General features: G+C 38.5%; 1 protein-coding gene and 1 pseudogene across 1 annotated transcript in view; one reads left to right on the top strand and one right to left on the bottom strand.

Moving 5' to 3' along the window:
* The first annotated feature begins 5,380 nt into the window (after window positions 1-5,380).
* Window positions 5,381-5,478, top strand: LOC118997894 (uncharacterized; annotated as a pseudogene).
* A 6,061-nt stretch (window positions 5,479-11,539) lies between these two features.
* Window positions 11,540-18,796, bottom strand: part of ABHD17B (abhydrolase domain containing 17B, depalmitoylase) — a 44,610-nt gene continuing 37,353 nt past the window's right edge. The window contains exons 3-5 of the mRNA XM_037061677.1: window positions 16,612-16,791; window positions 14,223-14,430; window positions 11,540-11,742 (exon numbers count right to left, since the gene is read on the bottom strand). Coding sequence (XP_036917572.1) covers window positions 11,716-11,742; window positions 14,223-14,430; window positions 16,612-16,791 — 415 coding nt within the window. The 3' untranslated portion in view covers window positions 11,540-11,715. The remainder of the gene's footprint in view (window positions 11,743-14,222; window positions 14,431-16,611; window positions 16,792-18,796) is intronic.

Raw genomic sequence — 18,796 nt, 5'->3', positions numbered from 1 at the left:
TGGCAGGCTGGTGTCATATTTGAGACATCACTAACTTGGCTAACACTGTTTGACCTGCTTTGGAGATCCCCAGAGAGTCTGCCCCACCCAATTTAAGGCCCACCCATGCTGCTTTTTTCATATGAATGGCTGGTCTTGGCTCATGCTTCGCAATTAACTAAATCCTCTCAAACAAGCAACAGCTGGCCCCATTGAGCTGCAGGTCAGGTACTAGCAACAGCCAGATTAGTTTCACAGCTTGGCTGTGCCTGGAGATCTCCAAGCCCAGCACCATAGCAGCCTTTTCAGATCGCTTCATAGCTCAGGCAGGGTGGAAAAACACAGGAAAAACTCAGGTTGGGGCTCACCTTGGTGTGCACCACCTGGGAAACCCCAGAGCCAGCGCACCCAGTAGAGAGTTATAGACCACTTTGTAGCACTGCCATGGGGCCTCTGCACAGCTGATCTTCCACGGAGGGTGGAGGTTGGTGGTCAGTGGTCCTGGGGGCAATCCTTGCAGCTGACCGACCTGGGTAAATCCTAGTCACTGATCTGCCAACAGCAACCAAGCTTCAACTACAAGAGGAGGGTGTACTCAGCCCACACGAAGTATTTGTACTTCAAATACTCAGCTTGGGTGATAGGGGAGGCTGGGCCACTGGATCCTACAGGACACCTACTACAGTAGGCCATGCTACCAAGACAGTGAGTCAAAGCAGCTGTACCTAATATATAGAAACAAATACAGGGAGGTGCCAAAACAAGGAGACAAAGAAACATGGCCCAAGGGAAGCAATAGATTAAAACTCCAGAAAAAGAGCTGAACAAAATGGAGGTAATTTATCAGATGCAGAGTTTAAAACGCTGGTTATAAGGATGCTCAAGGAACTTAGTGAAGACCTCAGCTCAGCAGCATAAAAAGATCCAGTCAGAACCAAAGAATACACTAATTGAAATAAAGAACAATTTACAGGAAAACAATAGAGTGGATGAAGCCGACAATGAGATCAATGATTTGGAACATAAGGAAGCCAAAAACAACCAATCACAACCACAAGAAGAAAACAGAATCCAAAAAATTAGGGTAGTAAAAGCAGCCTCTGGGACAACTTCAAGAAATCCAATATTTGCATCATAGGGGTGCCCAAAGGAGAAGAGAAAAAGCAAGAAACTAAAAATTTATTTGAAAAAATAATGAAAGAAAAATTTCCTAGTTTGCTGAAGGAAATAGATATGCAAGTCCAGAAAGTGGAGAGTCCTAATCAAGTTGGACTCAAAGAGGACCACACCAAGACACATCATAACTAAAATGCCAAGGGTTAAAGATAAAAACAGACCTGGCTGGTGTGGCTCAGTGGGTTGAGTGTGGGCCTGAGAATGAAAGGATTGCTGGTTCAATTCCCAGTCTAGGGCACATGCCAGGATTGCAGGCCAGGTCCCTGGTAGGGGGCATGCGAGATGCAACCACACATGATGTTTCTCTCTGTTTCTTCCTCCCTTTCCCTTCTCTAAAAATAAATAAGTAAAATCTTTTTAAAAAGATAAAAACAGAATTTTACAAACATCAAAAAAAAAAGAGAGAGAGAGAGAGTTACCTACAAAGGAGTTCTCATAAGACTGTCATCTGATTTCTCAAAAGAAGCTTTGCAGGAAAGAAAGGGCTGGAAGAAGTACTCAAAGTCATGAAAGGCAAAGCCCTACAACCTAGATTACTCTATCCAGCAAAGCTATCACTTAGAATGGAAGGCAGATAAAGTGCTTCCCCGACAAGGTAAAGCTAAAGCTAAAGGAGTTCATCATCACCAAGCCATTATTACATGAAATGTTAAAGGGACTTATTTAAGAAGAAGAAGATCAAAGCTATGAACATTAAAATGACAACATATTCACAACTATCGACAACTGAATCTAAAAAATAAAAACAAAAAACTACGCAAACAAACACAACAGGAACAGAATCATAGGTGTGGGATCATTTGGAGGGTTATAAGCTGGGAGAAAGAGGAAAATGCTGCAGAGATCAAGAAGCATCATTGATAGGAACAAAACAGACAGGGGGATGTTAAGAACAGTATAGGAAAGGGAGAAGCGGAACAACTTACACCCATGACCCATGGACATGAACTGAGGGCAGGGGATGATTGCTGGAGGAAGGGGGTGGTCTGGGCAGAGGGAGGCAAAGGGAAAACACCTTGGGACAACTGTAATAGCATAATCAATAAAATACACTCAAAAAAAGTAAAAGATATGGTAAAACCTTGGTAAAGGTATACGGTGTTCTGGGTCAGGTCATATTTGTAATTTTATTGTAAAGGGAAATAATATTATGAAATTAAAGGGGTTTACATTTTTAAATCCTCTATAAGAGATTAAATATTGTTTATTATTATGCTGGTAATTTATTAAGATTTAAAAGTTAAATATCAAACCTTGAATCAATTAAATTTGAATTATTAATTCTTATACCAGTAGAGAAGCACTGTGATGAAAAAAAACTGTATTAGTATGTTTTTGTTTTAAATTTTCAGAACAGTGAACACTAAAGACTCGCCACTGCAGATTCCATCTCTTCTGGATCCACAGGGGTTTCATTTCAGCTGTCCCAGTATTGTCTTGTCTCCAGCATTTCTAGTCTAACTCTCAAAACTCAGAACACAGAGGCAGTATGTTTGGGGACAATAGTCCACATTTAGAACCACACTGTCACGAGAGCAGGGCAGGGCTGGACAGGACAAAAGATACCTTTGCTAAGCCTCATCCAGCTGTTGCCACATTCCTGGCTGGACTGTCATTTCAAGGGCTGACACACCAGGACTTTCGGTTGCTGTAGATTCTACCAGTTATACGAATACGGCTCAAGAAAGAAATGGGTCAGCCTTCATCACAGACTGCAGATGAACATCACAGTGTTCTCTGCAACTTCATTAGTAAATTGGCACATTATTAAAAATGAAAACTCCCTAAAAATTGCCTACAAGTAATTCACGGCCTGATCCTCTTAATTTCCAGACATTGATATTCATCTTTAGAACATAAGCAACCTTGTGTATTTTTACTTTCCTTTGCAGCACCGAAAGAACTCCCATTTAGGATTATCATTTAATCTTCATAGTAGACCTCCAAGGTCAACAGAATGAGTATTATCAATATTCCCCTTTAACTGATAATGAAGCTGCAGCTCCAAGAGATCAATTCGTGTGTCTAAGTTTTCAAAAGCTACCTCCCTTTCACTCCTCATTTTGCTATTTCGTCTCTAATTATAATAATTTAAACATACAAAAGGAATATATAAGGTCACAGCTTTGAACTATGAGGCTATCCTATTGACTTAAAATTTTGAAATAAACAAAAATGAAGTCTTACCTCTTTGAAACATTTTCTTTTTTAAAAAAGATTTTTATTTATTTATTTTTAGACAAAGGAGAAGGGAAAGAGAGAGGGAGTGAAACGTCAATGTGTGGTTGCCTCTCGCACCCCTCAACTAGGGACCTGGCCCACAACCCAGTTCTGTGCCCTGACTGGGAATTGAACCAGCAACCCTTTGGTTCACAGGCTCATGCTCAATCCACTGAGCTTCACCAGCCGTGGCTGGAATATCTTCTTCTACACTATGAATTCAGTTGTCAGGAAGCTTTCAGTTACCAAGGGAAGGGTAGATATACAATTGACCATTGAACAGCAGAGATTTGAACTGCCTGGGTCCACTTAAATGCAGATTTTTCTTTCAATAAATACATCTGGTCCTTCATATCCCAGGTGTTACATCTGCAGATTCTACCAACTGCAGATAGAATTTAGTATCTTCACATTTCCAACTGAAGATCTGAAACTGTGATTGTGAGGCAGTATAGTAAGAAGCTAAGAACATTCCTTGGCAACTGGAACAGGGAAACTGAGACAGACAGATGAACAAAGTGGCCAAACAATTTACAGCCACTGTAAATTGAATGATACAGAAGTTGATTCAAGGATACAGAAGTTCACCACCCTGGAGATGACATCTAGGGCTCAGTTGTATTTTGGCTCCAGGCTCACATAAACAGCAAAGCCAGGTGGGCAACCCCAGAACCAGCTGCAATGACTAAGGATCTCCCTTTCAGGGAGACCATGACCCTGAAAGGCCACACATGGAAAACTGAATATTCTGAAATCCTCCCTTGAAACCTCCCCTAAGATTCAGACCTGCTAGAGATAGATAAAAGTCTCAAGACAAAGGACCCAGGGGCGAGCTCTCCCTGAGGGGAGCAGTCCTTGCCATTCCTTTCCCCCTCTTCTTTCCTCTCTTTCCCCACAAGCACACATCTCCTAAACTCTTGAGGGACCCCAAGACTTGCAATCAGGGGAATAATGAGCTTTGGCCACTCATCCCAGGCTAATCCCATGAATCTGTCCCCAAGGCCTCCTTTTGTTTGACTTTCCAATGAGCTAAGGCAGCCCAGCCTAGGCTCTCCTGTTGCTTCTTCTATGCTAGGTTCTTCCTGTTTTACTGTCCCCACCTTTAACAAATGCACCCTCATAGTCCTCATAGTTCCCTGAAGTCAAGACCTCATACACTGCTGGCTGGCCCTCAGCAGACCAATGCATGGCTAGGCCCCCTATTTGGAAACAGCTGAATCTGTGAATGTGAAGGGCTGACTATAGTTCAGTTTTGGGTAGTCAAAAGTTACACAGGAAGGCCCTGGCTGGTGTGGCTCAGTGGATTGAGCACGGGCCTACAAACCATAGGGTCACGGTTCGATTCCCAGCCAGGGTACATGCCTGGGTTGCAGACCAGTTCCCAGCAGGGGACACACTAGAAGCAACTGAACATTGATGTTTCTCTCCCTCTCTCCTTCCCTTCCCCTCCAAAGATAAATTAAAAAAAAAAATGTATAAAAAAAGTTACACAGGAATTTTTGACTGAGCAGGGGGCTCAGTGCTTGCTCTCCCCACTGTACCACTCTTTGTTTAAGGATCAACTGTAAAATGGAATTGCATTCTTTGCCCTTCAGAAATTTGTAATCTAATAGTAAGAACATAGCAAATAGCTTCTTGGAGGGCATATCTGTGATGTGGAAGGCCTGGGTCTCTGGAGATCTTACCTCCTTTCTTTTTTTAAAAAATATTATTTATTTATTTATCTTTAGAGGGGAAGGGAAGGAGAGAGGGAGAGAAACATCAATGTATGATTGCCTCTCATGCGCCCCCTGCTAGGAACTGGCCTGCAACCCAGGCATTTGCCCCAACTGGGAACCGAACCACGATCCTCTGGTTCACAGGCCTGCGCTCAATCCACTGAGCTACACCAGCCAGGGCTCTCCTTTCTTTATAACACTCTGCATATAAATGATCATTTATATGCATGATGATCATTTCAGAGAAGTACCTGGAACTGATAGGATTAAAAGGGATAGTAGATTGCTTGCTTCCGCAGCACATATATTAAAATTGGAACGATACAGAGAAAATTAGCATGGCCCCTGTGCAAAAAAAAACCCCAAAGGGATAGTAGAGCTCTCTCTCCCCCTATCCACAGATAGAGTGAAGGCTTATTGTAAACACAGTAAGAAGGTGGCCATCTACAAGCCAGGAACAGAGGTCTGTCAGCCCCTTGATCTGAGTCTTTCAGATCAAGGAATGTATGCAACTGGAATGTAACTGGAATGTATGTCCTTGGGGAACCTATCTGAAGCACCTCTTGGTGGCAAGTGACTGAGATACAGGGGTGGGCAAAAGTAGGTTTATGGTTGTATGTGAAACATAGTGTTTATTCTTGTATTATTCATTCTTGTATATATTTTTCTATACGAACAACTGTAAACCTACTTTGCCAGCCCTGTATATTAGGAACTTTATGCATACACGATCAAGACCAGTATGGAATGAAATTGGGAACATGGGATAAACTACTTACTGCAACACAGACTTCAGACTATCCCACTGGGCCCTTGCACCAGAACGGATCAACAGCAGCAGCCCAGATGTAAGCAGAGTCCATGGGACATTTATTAGACGTGATGGCAGGTACTTTAGCAAGCACCTTGGAGCTGGTGTAAGAAAATTCCACTTTAAGGGATAAAAAGGGGGCCCTGAGTCCCTGATCATAACCAATCCTGGATATCCTACCTCCAGACTTCTCTTGAGGAAAAAAAACCTATCTTGTTCATAAAAAAAAAGTGGGGTGGTGCTAGTACTGGCCAATAGGCTTTGAGTAGATGACTTCTGAGAAACAACGGGAAGGCTCTGAAAGACTGCTGCAGCCAATCTCAGCCGGTGGACAGCAATTGTTAGCTTTTCCATATGTGCCCTTTTGTACTTTTTTTAATGAACTGACCTAGTTTTCTTTTTTTTTAAGATTTTATTTATTTATCTTTAAAGGGGAAGGGATGAAGAGAGGGAGAGAAATAAAAATGTATGCTTGCCTCTTTCACGTCCCCTGCCCGGGAACTGGCCTGCAACCCAGGCATGTGCCCTGACTGGGAATCGAACTGCGATCCTTTGATTCACAGGCCCGCACTCAATCCACTGAGCTAACACCAGCCAGGGCCCCTTTTGTACTCTTTATCATTACTTTTTGCTCATTTCTCTTAGGCCCTGAAGTGCAAAAATGCAGAGATAAATGTGTCCAAAATAAAGGCTTAAGAAACGCTGAAGAGGTAAAACTAATTCTTACTCATACTCCCCCCATTACCGCTGTTCCCAACATTTCGAGTCCCACACTATTTACTCATATTTAAAATCCTTTAAAAAAAGTGCTCCAAGTATCTCATCAATTGCAAAATATTCCTTAACGGACAGTGTATTTGGGCTGTTACTCTTACCTACCTTTCTCCTGATTATGCATTAATCTGGAAGAATTTATTAGTCCTAAAGCATATTGCATTATTTCCCCTATTGAACCTGTTCCTTCATTTTCAAGATCATTTTAAATTCGATTCTCTACTCCCTGATGTTTGCAACTGCTCAACTTTTTGTCTTCATGATTCTAAAAAAGAGCACTTTCAAATCCATCATCTCAGTCAATGAGGGCTATTAAATAGTAGCTAAGCTCAAGGACAGCTGACATACACTACCACTTCATTAGGTCCCTGTTTCAGATTGGAGATGTCATTTAGAATCCATTTTCAACATTGGCAAAAGTATTGGAAACTCATGACTTTTTAAATAGAAATACATAGAAGATAACAGCATTTAACTTTTGCCAGAGAAGTCAGCTTCTAAAAGCCAGCCCTGGAGATCCAGACTCTTCTGGACAGAACCAATCTCCTTGGCAGCCAGTAACTGATTTTTGCCTCAGGATGGGTAGGTAGCCTTGGTCTCGGCTATCTGCCTGTAGCTCACAGAGTAACCTTTCAGGACCTTAAAGCAAAGCCCTTTTGCTCTCAGTTTAGGCATACTATAATTAATCCAGTTATCTATTTTCGAGATGGTCTGAGTGAAAACAGAAACAAAGGAAGAAAAAAGGAGCTCACAGTAGCAAGTGAGGTAACAGCATGGAAGGACAACCGAGCAGAATAGACTGTTGTCTATTAACGTAAGAGGTGACTAAATCTGTAATCCGTGTAGCCCTTGAACTGTGAATGCCAGGAAGAAGAAAAAGAAAAAACATTCCAAGGATAAATGCAGAGACCCACATGCAGACATATCATAGTAAAAATGCTGAAAGTCAAATACAGGGAGAAAAGAAAAAAAACCCCTGAAAAATGCTAGAAAAAACAGCATGCCACTTAAAAGGGAGTCCAGTGGAAGCCAGAAGTAGTTGGAAAACAAAATGCTCAGATAAAAAATACTGCCAACCAGTGTTTTTTTCCTTTGATTTTAGAGAGGTGGCGGGGAGAAGGGCAGAGTGACAGGAGGCCACACTGGGTCCTTTGTCTTAAGGGTTTTTATTTACTCTCTAAGGATGGGACTTCAGGGGAGGGAGGATCCACCCATCTATGCATTCATTGGTTGCTTCATGCATACACCCTAACCCAATCAAACCCACAATCTGGTGTATTGGGACTGAGCTAGAACCAACGAGGTACGCAGCCAGGGGCCAACCAAGAATCTTAATCTACCCAGCAAAGCTACCTATACATAAAAAAGAGAAATTGTTGCTAGTCAACCGATCTTTCAAAAAATAGTAAAGGAAGTTCTTCAGGCTGAAAGTGAGTGATCCCAGACAGTAAGTAATAAGCCACAAGAACAAAGTTAAAGGTAATTATGTAACTATAAATGCATGTTTCTTAAGATTTAAAAAGCGTTTCTATAAAATATGCAGTGTACTGTTGGGACTAGACATAAAGAAATGTAATATATGTGTAAGGCATTTGCCAACAGCAAAAATAAGGTAAATGTGAGTAGAGCTGTAGTGCGCTGAGGAAATGATCACAAATGTTAGACTAACAGCTGTAACAATGCACTGCCGGGTTTGTAACACGTAATATGTAGGCGTTCCCTAGACAAACTTTCATTAGACTTGGTACTCAATGAGGGCAAGTTTTCGGTATTTTACAATTTGTTATACTCCTGACTAAGACAAAACAAAACACCAAACAAAGAAATATAAGGAATCTTCTTTTGGCAACTTTTATTTGCTGCTCTGATAGCCAGGCTAAAAATATACTAGTTACTTCTCCTTGGTCTATGCTAAGATACTATTATTTCAGAGGTCTGGACTGAAAAAGTTTTTTGTCCTTTTATAATTAAAAATAACACAGCAAGATAAAAGATGGCTTTCTAAGGAAAAAAACTCAATTTCATCATTTTACTTTGACATCATTTATTTATTCCCTTGTGGTTCTATTCCACGGGCATTCACAATTTACTTTATGGCGGTATACCATTAATATACAGGGTCCCACAGAAGTAACCCCTGCTTGAGTGTGGCTGGTAAGGTAAGAATATGGGTGTAGTAATTTAGTTTTAATTTGAACATTCCACCTAAAATGTCATGCGGTGTGCATGAGTGAGTTATAAAATCGCATGCTTATGATTTTATAATAAAAGGTTTTGTAATTAAAAAGGAACATTATTTATGCCAGACACTGTATTTTTTCACTTGGTATTAAATTAGATAGTTTAGCGAGTTATCATTCTTGATAGCATCACATGTATTTTGGGATACTTAAGTATTTCCCCTGTGTCTCTCTGACCTGTCCATTCCACTCTGTAGCAGTGGACCTGAGGGAAGGGTTGGAGCCTGGACTTCCAGACTCAAAAACAAACACCCAGTTCTTGAACTGTGGTGAATGTAAATGGTCTGACTTTGACCAAATTTTTAAACTTGTATTTACATAATTTAAATGTTTAAAAACAGACACAACTATCATCTGAATAACATTTATAATGTAAAATACTAATCAGAAGTTTTGATTTAAAGTCTATGAATCCACCAGCTTGCAGGTCATTTGAAAAAGAGCAGTAGGTTTTAAACTTTTGACTTGGATGCCCCTATATCCTTCTTACCTTTCATATACTGCTTTAGGCAGTAATTTCAGAAAAATTCAACTCTCAATTAATCAAGCAGTATATACAATAGTTGAAATTTACATTTTATCAGCAGATAAAAAGTATTGGCTCAAAAACAGCATTTCCTAATATAAGCATCTCATTTCTTAAAACTATGTTAAAATCCTCACTCAAGGAGGTTTACTGACTTTAGATAGGAAGAGAAAAACAACGATTGATTGCCCACACACACACCTTAGTGGCGATGGAACCTTTTGGTGTGTAATGGGAAGCTCCAACCAACTGAGCCACTGGCCAGAGCACTAATAAAACGTTTTAATATATGTTATAATTATATTTTGCAAGTTCAGTACATGGCCTACAAGAATAGGAGTAAAATAATTTCAAGTATATCTGGTGTTTAATGAAAAAAAGTTTAACAAGGTTTTAAGCTCACTGACACTTACTGTTCTGGGGGGTGGGGTTTGGGGGAATCATGGACGCGGGTAACAGTGTGGTGATGGGGGTGATGGAGGCGATATACAGTATAAGAGGGATAAATGGCAAAAAAATACTATAAAATAAACAAAAAAAATAAAGACTATGCTTCATGTTCTTTTTTCCTTTAAACTGTAATGTGAGGTGGGTCACTTCCAGGCTAGAGTTATTATTTGCTTCCTTCCTTAGCATTAGTTAGTTATTCAACTATTCAGAGACAGGCACAATTCATTTAGTACTTCTCTCTCCATTCTGCAAATGTGACTCAAACACGATTCCAAATATCATGTGAATAGTTCCCTTTCTGGGCATAAGACATTTGGGGTGTACATTATTAGAATTATTATTAGCAATATGCTATCATTGTATTTGAATATCTAGCCTGTTTAAAATCAAAGCAATTAACTAAAAGCTAACCCATTAACAATTAGTAACTTCTAATCCTTTATTCAACATAAATGCATATTCTCAGCATATTTTTAATTTGAAGTAAATATGAGTAAATGCTTATTTGACTAGTTACCATGTTTACTAGGTTTTAACACAACCAACAGCTGTTACTAAGCTTAGTAAAATAGCATTAAATACTTACACATACCATTCACCAGAGAAAGATGAAAAGCACAACCTATCATCTACTCTTCAGCAAATAAACCTGCTGGTATCTAAGAGCCATTTAAATAAAATTACGATTAACAACAGAATAACTAAGTTTATGCTGTACTATAGTTCAAAAGATCACTGGTATGTAAGTCCAGATAAATTTGGTGAGGATGAGATAGTACAATCACTGACAATTAGATTGACTTTTATTAGGCTTTCCATACCTGTTCTTGAAAAGCTGTTCAAGTTTTTGTCATTATGAACATCTAAATGCACTTACCAAGCTTTTTAAAGTTAGCAACAGAAATCACAAAGAGAAAAAAATGACTATATTTATTCTTTTTCTAAAAATAAGATTTCTTTTGAGAGAGGTAGGGAGAAAGAAACATCAATGTCAGAGAGAAATAGCAATTGGTTGCTTCTTGCACATGCCCAGACTGGGGACCAAACCCAGGCATGTGACCTGACCCAGAATCGAACTGGTAGCCTTTGGCTTTGTGGGACAACACTCAACCAACCAGTCTGAGCCGCACTGGTCAGAGCTATGATGTATATCCTTAGGTGAGATATAGAACTGATGAATTTGAGTGTCGTAAGTCTGAAAAAGCATAAAGATAACAAAGTCAATTTATTGTTCTTATTCCACTTCTTATAGTTCTAAGATACGGCAGGAGTTCTGTATACTGCTGATCATTTGTCCAGGACTAGTGTTAACAGTCCAGTGTTAACTAGTGTTAACATCCCAATTACACCATGTTGGTATGCCCAAGGGCCAAATATAAAAATAAGTGAACCTGAGTCTACTCTGGCCAAGGTTAAAAAATGGTATGAGTTTTATTACATGAATAGGGTTGAGAGATTTTCCTATCATATTAGAAATGTAAAGATACTAACCAATCATTTCTTTCTTTAAAAAAATACTTTATTTATTTTTAGAGAGGGGAAAGGAGGGAGAAAGAGTGGAAGAGAAACATCAATGTGTGGTTGCCTCTCACAAGCCCCCACCTGGGGACCTGGTCTGCAATCCAGGGATGTGCCCTGACCGGGAATTGAACCAGTGACCTTCCAGTTTTTGGTAAGATGCCCAACCCACTGAGCAACACCAGTCAGGGTGGAATAGAGTCTTAAAGGACCCTGTTCAACTTATTTAAATCTGGAATTTCTTTTGTAGCACTGTGACATGTCATTCAGCTTCTCTGTTCTGCTCCAGTAGTTTGATACTCATCAATCCTTCAGAGGCAATTCCTTCACCTTGATGGACAAAAAACCATGAGGTTAGCTTTTATATTGAGTTCTAATCTACCATTTTACAATTTTCACTTTGTTTTACTGAAGGTCAAAAAGAATAAATTGTGCATCACTCTAAAAAATTTGAAGATAACTATCATTCCTTAGTCACGTACCCTATTTAGTTTCCGTGTTTGTTTATAAGACTTTTTCTAACTTTGTAAAACAGTCCAGGATTTGTTCTGGTTTGTGAACATCCTTTCACTGAATCTTGAAATGAAATCAATACTGTAGATATTGTAGCACTTTATAAAATTATTTACCAATGACAAATTTTTCAGCACCCTAATATTGTATCAGTTTCTGGACAGTTGGCTTCCATTTTTTTCTTGTTAAGCTAAAATCTGCAACCACTGGACAAATGCACTTCCATGTTTTTTATCAATGGCTTTTCTACTGTTTCCAGGACAGTGATCAGGGCCCATGATGCCACATATAATTATGCTTCTAACTTGCTTGCCAGCCTCATGACAGCCTTTCCATTTGAACTCTGGCCAACCTTAATTTCATATGCCCTTTTTCCTCCAGGCTTCCCCGTGATGTACCTCTCAGCCAGGAATGTTTTGGTTTAGTCATTTCCTAGTCATCTTTCAAAGCTCAGTTCAAAAACTACTTCAAGGGACTCTTTCTTAGCCGCCTCCACAACCTCCCCTCCCAGGAATACACCTTTTAACTATTAGAACACCCTACTGATCTCCTTTAGTTCTTATCCAAAAAGTTATACCTGTGCAATGAGGTATATCTCCTCAGTTATACTGTGAAGTCTATTAAGGGCATGGTCAATGTGTATTTTCACCTGGCATGGGATTTTGCACAATTTAAACATGCAATAAATATTTGTTGAATGAGTAAAAAATCAACATGATCAAAATTTTGACTTTCCCAGGTAATCAAAAAACAAAAAAATAAAACCATCCCAGCTAAACTCTGGGGTGTACGTTGTACAAAGCAGGAATGGTATTGGCCCCAAGACAACCTTGAGAAGAAAAAAACACTCCAAAGAAGTGCTAAAATTTAGAAAACTAAAGAACTATGTTCTATTAAGATGAACTGAAACCTTTTTTCACTCTTTCTATGAAGTGGAGAGCATGGAAGAAGGCAAACAAGCACAGCTGAGTGGTATATTCGTTGTTTTACTGTTAATTTGACACATCTGAACCAAAGCATTCACAATACTTGATATACTTTGAAGAGAATCATATACTAGAGTCTTAGACATAACCACGGAACAAGCAGAACAATTAAAACTACATAAGGCTTTAAAATATATCCACAGTGTGTATTATTTCAGTATTCATTCATTTACAAATTAGACTACATACCGTTAATTTAATTTTCTATTTTTCTTTCATTTTTTAAAATTCAGGCATGATTCATTCAAGGAAAGGCAACTTAGTTTTTGTGTGTGAACTTTATTTTTTACTACACTGGTTAATATAAAAGTTATGAATTAAATGTTTTCTTATCTCCTGCGTCAGGAGTGAATCTGTGAAATCCTCAGATAGTAATCGAAAACAATAGGTTCTATTCTTAAAAATAGCCAAAGTGAAAAGGGACCAAAGCCCGTCTGCCTGCAGTCTTCAGGAACATCAGTGGACTTTCAGGTTGTCTATTTATAATGAAGAGTACTGCAATTTTATGAGACTAGTCAAAATTTAAAACAACAATGCATACAAAAATCATTCTTGAAGCTCTAAATGCCTTTAAATAACTAAAATAAAAAAATTTAAGTAGTTGTCTCACAGTACCAAACTTACAAATCAAAACTAGTTAATTCAGTGCTATAATGACTTCTCATTTACAAGGTAACTAGTTGGTAAATTAACAGATGGCATAAAAATTAAGACTTACATCACTTTTTTTAAAAGGAGAAAATGTATGATAACCAAAGAATACAGAAAATTCAATGTATTTTACAATAAAATAACTGTTTATACCTCTATCCCTGTACAACAGGGTTTAGGTCACCTCTAGTGAACTTGTGTTTTCTTAGTATTCTGCTGAGTACTTGAACTGTTTTAGATATACAGCTTTTTATTGAAAGAATATTACATTTGTATACCAGGATAAGATTTAGTACATTGAGATGTTTTAAAAATATTTATAAATTTGTTTCTCATATGCAAAAGCATTTGGCAATACTTTTACAGCATTTGATTTTATAGAATTAAAATTTCATACAGTACTCATTTTGATGTTAAAAAAAAATTCACAGAAAAAATATAAATTACACAGCCTGACTGCATGATACTGTTATTTCCAGTTATAGTTCTGGTAATTAAAACCTTCATTAAGTCTGTTAACAAACCATTACCTGTACATTTATGAAGGCAACTTACATGATTTGTAAACAAAACCTTCAGGTTTTACATTATTTACCAAGGAGTGCAGTTCAGCAAAAGAAAACCCGGTATGCAAATTTACAGAATATTTTACAAATTTACCAGTTCCTGTGACACGAACTGTTTCAACCTTTCAAGGTACTGTCCATAAAGTTCCACATCGTTGTGACCTGCCCCTTCAACCCACAGAGGCTCCACAGGTCTTTGGCAACGCTCAAATAATGCGAGACCATGGGAAAAGTCAATGACTTCATCTTCAGTCCCATGAATTATTAACACTGGAGACGTTATCTTAGAGATTTTGTCGATGCTGCAGGAAAAAAGGAGGGAAGAAAAGTCAATGAATTAACTATGAAAAAACCATAAAACAAATTTCCTTATGCTATATCAGACAGAGAATTCAAACATCAGAATCTAACCAGAAGGGATGGATGCTTCTTGGATTTCAAACATTATTCAAGTCACCTTCACACACCTGCTGCCTTAAGACTATTTGAGAAAGTTAATTTCATGTACTTCTGTTTTGAGGAAATCCCTCAATGGCTACTGTGCTAACTTCATACCTCTCTGCACTCATATGGCAGCAAGTTTTCTTGTTCAGGGGGTATTAACTCACAAAAATAGAGCAAAAGTAACAACATATAACAAAATTCTGGAGTTAAAAACAGCAGAAAACACAATTTTTAAGAGGACAGAAGGAAAAGAACCGACTCCAGTTATTCCATGGAATACCTGAGATTATTAGGAAATGACAGGGCAGATGAAGGTCAGTGATCGAAATCTCTAGCATTTGTTCCAAGAATTAGTTTAGGTCCCTTTCCCCCCATGTCTTCCCCCTGTTTTCTGCAGCAGAGTAACTGCTCTCCACCTAAAATGGGAAGGTTTGTGGACTAGGGAACTGCCAGTCACAGTTCGGGGCACAGGCACCAGAGGACAAGTGAGCATATACGTACTGGCTGCTGCGAACCCTTTTCCCCTAGAGTGGGCTTCCAGCATGCTGGCACCCAGAGCTTCAGCTACCAAGAGGGAGTTTTGAGTCTTCTTTGCAGTCCATGTTTTAGGAGTAAAGCAGTCCGTCCGCTTTAAGAGTAAATGTGTATGAATACTGACATGGGGCTGGGAATCCCCAACTAACTGGCTAGAATAGATTGCTCTATGGTGAATCTCTCAGGCAACAAGTCTTAGCCACCTACTTCAGGTCAGCACTTCAGTCCCTGTCTTACTCTGTATGAACAGGCAACCAAGAGCCATCAGACATCAGTGGAGAACAATTTAACATGAGAGACCAAAACAATCAGAACTAAAAAGGCAACTCAAAGGAGATGTAAAATACAGAGAGAAGAAATCTTACAAACAACAACTCTTTTTAAAAAATCCTTAGAGACAGAGAGAGAAAAGGCACTGTAACCATAAATGAGTATACAATCATGAAAAGTAGGAACATCAATAAAACCGTATAAGGTTGCATTTGGTAAGGAAAGAACGTTTAGGTATATTATTTGCAATAGCATTACCCTAAATACATCCTTATTATCTCTGTTATTCAGCTAGACAAAAGCAATATAATGCACACTCCTTCCAACCCACCATTATCTAAACGAAAACAAAAGTAAAAATCAAAATCTCCCTCCCACAGCCTGCTCTGGTGATATCATACAGTCCCACAAACTTCTTTGCAAAAGTGACTCCTTACTGGATAATGATGAAAAAAAAAATGTTTTTGTGATGACCCTTGCTGTTCTTATAAAGAACCAAATGATGATTTGGCCTTTGACCCATCTATCATTCACCAAAAAAAATCCCTTTGTATTGTTGTTAATTATGCAAAGAAAATAAAACAAATTTGCTAGCCTCTCACTTCTTGAGCTGGTGGGAACCACCTTGAGGAGAAGTAGCCCTTCTTTCAAATTTGTCTAACACTTTAATGTTTGCAGACTTTTTGGCGACAATACTTATCCTAGTTCACTTAAGACTAAAAATTTTTTTCCAATTCACTTCTTTTGTCAATCAGATGCCATTAGATATCAGTAACTCATTTTTAAGCACACATTTCATTTTTCCTCTACTTGTTTCTTTCCTCCAGTATTCTGTCTCACTGAATGGTACCACCATCCATCATCAGTTTAAGTCAGAAACCTGGGAATTACATTCAAGTTCCTTTCTTTAGCATCCTCTAGCCAGCCTGACATTTAGTTCCTTCCATTTTATTTCCCTAATCCATTATCTTGTCTTTAATACTAGTGCCACTGTCTGGGTAAAGGCCCTCCGCACTCTACATTAGATCACTATTGCTCAAACGTTTTGGCTTCCTGACTGATGTCCTGCGACCTGCTGATGTCCTGCTTCACAGGTTAAATTTTCACAATTTCTATAATATATGTAAAATAGAAGCTCATAGCTAAATTAGTTGTATCACGTATGCTGTAAGTGATGGAATAAAATTCCCTCAAAAATTTCTTTAAATTCAAGGGTTTTGAACATTGATACTTACTTTGGGAATGCATCAAAACAGTAGGTCTTCTTGGTGTCAGGAAAAGCAACCCGCATTCCCGACGTCAACGGAGAATGAAGAATAACAGCAGCACTCTCGTATCGAGCAGCAAGATCCACAGACGGTACTGTCCCTATACTCTGGCCATAAATGATCACATTTTCAGGGCGAATGCCGTATCTACAAAGTTCAGAAGTTAAAGGGGAAAAAAAAGTTGGACTGGTATGAAATGCTCAATCATCCCTAAGGACTTAATCTAATAACCAAATAACTTAAATTTTAAATATAAATTTGTTGGCATTGTCTAAGTTTTTAGTTATCGCCATCATATTTAATGCTATAGTAAAATCCTTTTTCTTAGCTTATTTCTTATTTTAGTATCATCTTTGGAAAACATTGCTGAAGTCTTCTAAAACTTCAACTTTTTTCCCTTTTTGGTTTCTGCTAGGCTTTGAGAAAAATTTACACAAAAAATCCCTGTCCAACACAAGTGAATCTGTATAAATCTCACACACCTCTTTCCATTCAACAAGCAGAAAAATGGCTCATGATGAGTTTATGACAATGGTAAAACAAAGCTTACTTAAATTGCACCATTTTCTTCTGTATCTTTTAGACTGTGCTGAATAGGCTCAAAACAGGAAACCAAGTGATGCTCTCATTTTTAAATTTGTTCTTGCACTATTATCCTTTTATCAAAGGCGAATAAATTTACTCTTTAGATAATATCAAGGTGTAATATCAATGAACTTTGAACCAAAAGCACAAATGTCTGAGTTGGTAGTTTTGGCATGAATAAAAAGAATATGAAAAAAATAAATTTTCAATCTTAAAAATGGATATATGCAATTAAATGTATCCTGACTACATTTGGAAACATATCAATCACTATTTTAATGACTGGTGTTTAATGGATAGTTGTTTATCTTACATCCAATGTAAGAAAAGTTCTTTATTTGTTCAAACATCAAAAGTGATTTTATTTTTTTAAAGGTGGTCATAGTGATGAAATGTGACATATGGTTACAATATGGAATAAATATATGTGTTGTTTCAGACAAGAGCAGATTATCGCATTTCTTGAAATCTGCCTTTACTTACCATAGAAATGGACTAGTGATTGAAAAGATAAACAGATGAATGACAATTCCAATGACACATAATTCAGCTAAAATCTCAAGAGTATCACTTTCACCTTTTACAAAACGCTTCAGATTTAAGTATATAAACTTGCCAACTCAGTAATACTGGGTAATACTATGTTGTAGGCATTGCTACTTGTCTCCAATGTAATTGTCCAAATGCAAACTACTTGAAGTTTAAGTGAAATGCTACAGGAGCTAATGAATGTGGGGTTAAGGGTTAGAGTGCCACCAGATATGCCTTTCTGCTTTAGAATCCTGATGGGCAGTCACTTCTGGCTGCTTAGAGCCATTTGAACGACAGCTTCTAATCTTCTGAAAAGATGACAGAGCTTTCCAAATTACCTGGGCACTCACCTGGAAAGAGTAAGACCAACCCTGTGTGCTCCCTATGCCCTTTCTGGGGCACAGGCCCATTTGGACTATCCAGACAACATACCTTCCCATAGTTCCTTCTAATCAGTCCCACTCAAGCACTTGGATATGTCCCAGAGTATGGGTTCCATCTACTCCAGACTGACTCTAAATGTAAGTAAATGCAGAAGAATTTTCTTTACAACAGACCTAGCTGTGTGTACTTTATGGGAATGAAAAAATTAGGAAAATGAACATTTGTAGCATCAGCATAACTCTGAAGGCTGCACAGTTGCTGTTGGCTGGGTAGCAGCCTTGTTGGTGGTAACTATGGGTTTTAGGCTAAAGCTGGTATTGGACGAGGCTCCCAAGCAGCAGAGGCAGCTGCTGACTTCACATCAGAGAACTCAAAGCAATAACAGAATTTCAGATCACTACAAGTTAGAAAGGACTTTAAAGATCATCTAATCTGATTCAGCTGCTCATTGAACAGATGTTCAAAGTTGGAGTAAGATAGTAACAGACCTGTAACTAGAACAGAGGTATCATGATTCTCAATCCAGTGTTTTGTTTTTAAAGATTTATTTATTTGTAGAGAGAGAGGAAAGGAGAGAAACATCAACATGTGGTTACGTCTTGCATGCCCCCAACTAGGGACCTGGCCTGCAACCCAGCCATGTGCCCTAAAT

Source organism: Sturnira hondurensis, unplaced genomic scaffold (genome assembly GCF_014824575.4).
Source record: "Sturnira hondurensis isolate 20B ecotype Veracruz unplaced genomic scaffold, ASM1482457v3 Scaffold0013515, whole genome shotgun sequence".
Taxonomy (NCBI): Eukaryota; Metazoa; Chordata; class Mammalia; order Chiroptera; family Phyllostomidae; genus Sturnira; species Sturnira hondurensis.
The sequence above is the reverse complement of the archived record's forward strand: the minus strand, read 5'-3'. Positions and strand labels throughout refer to the sequence as shown.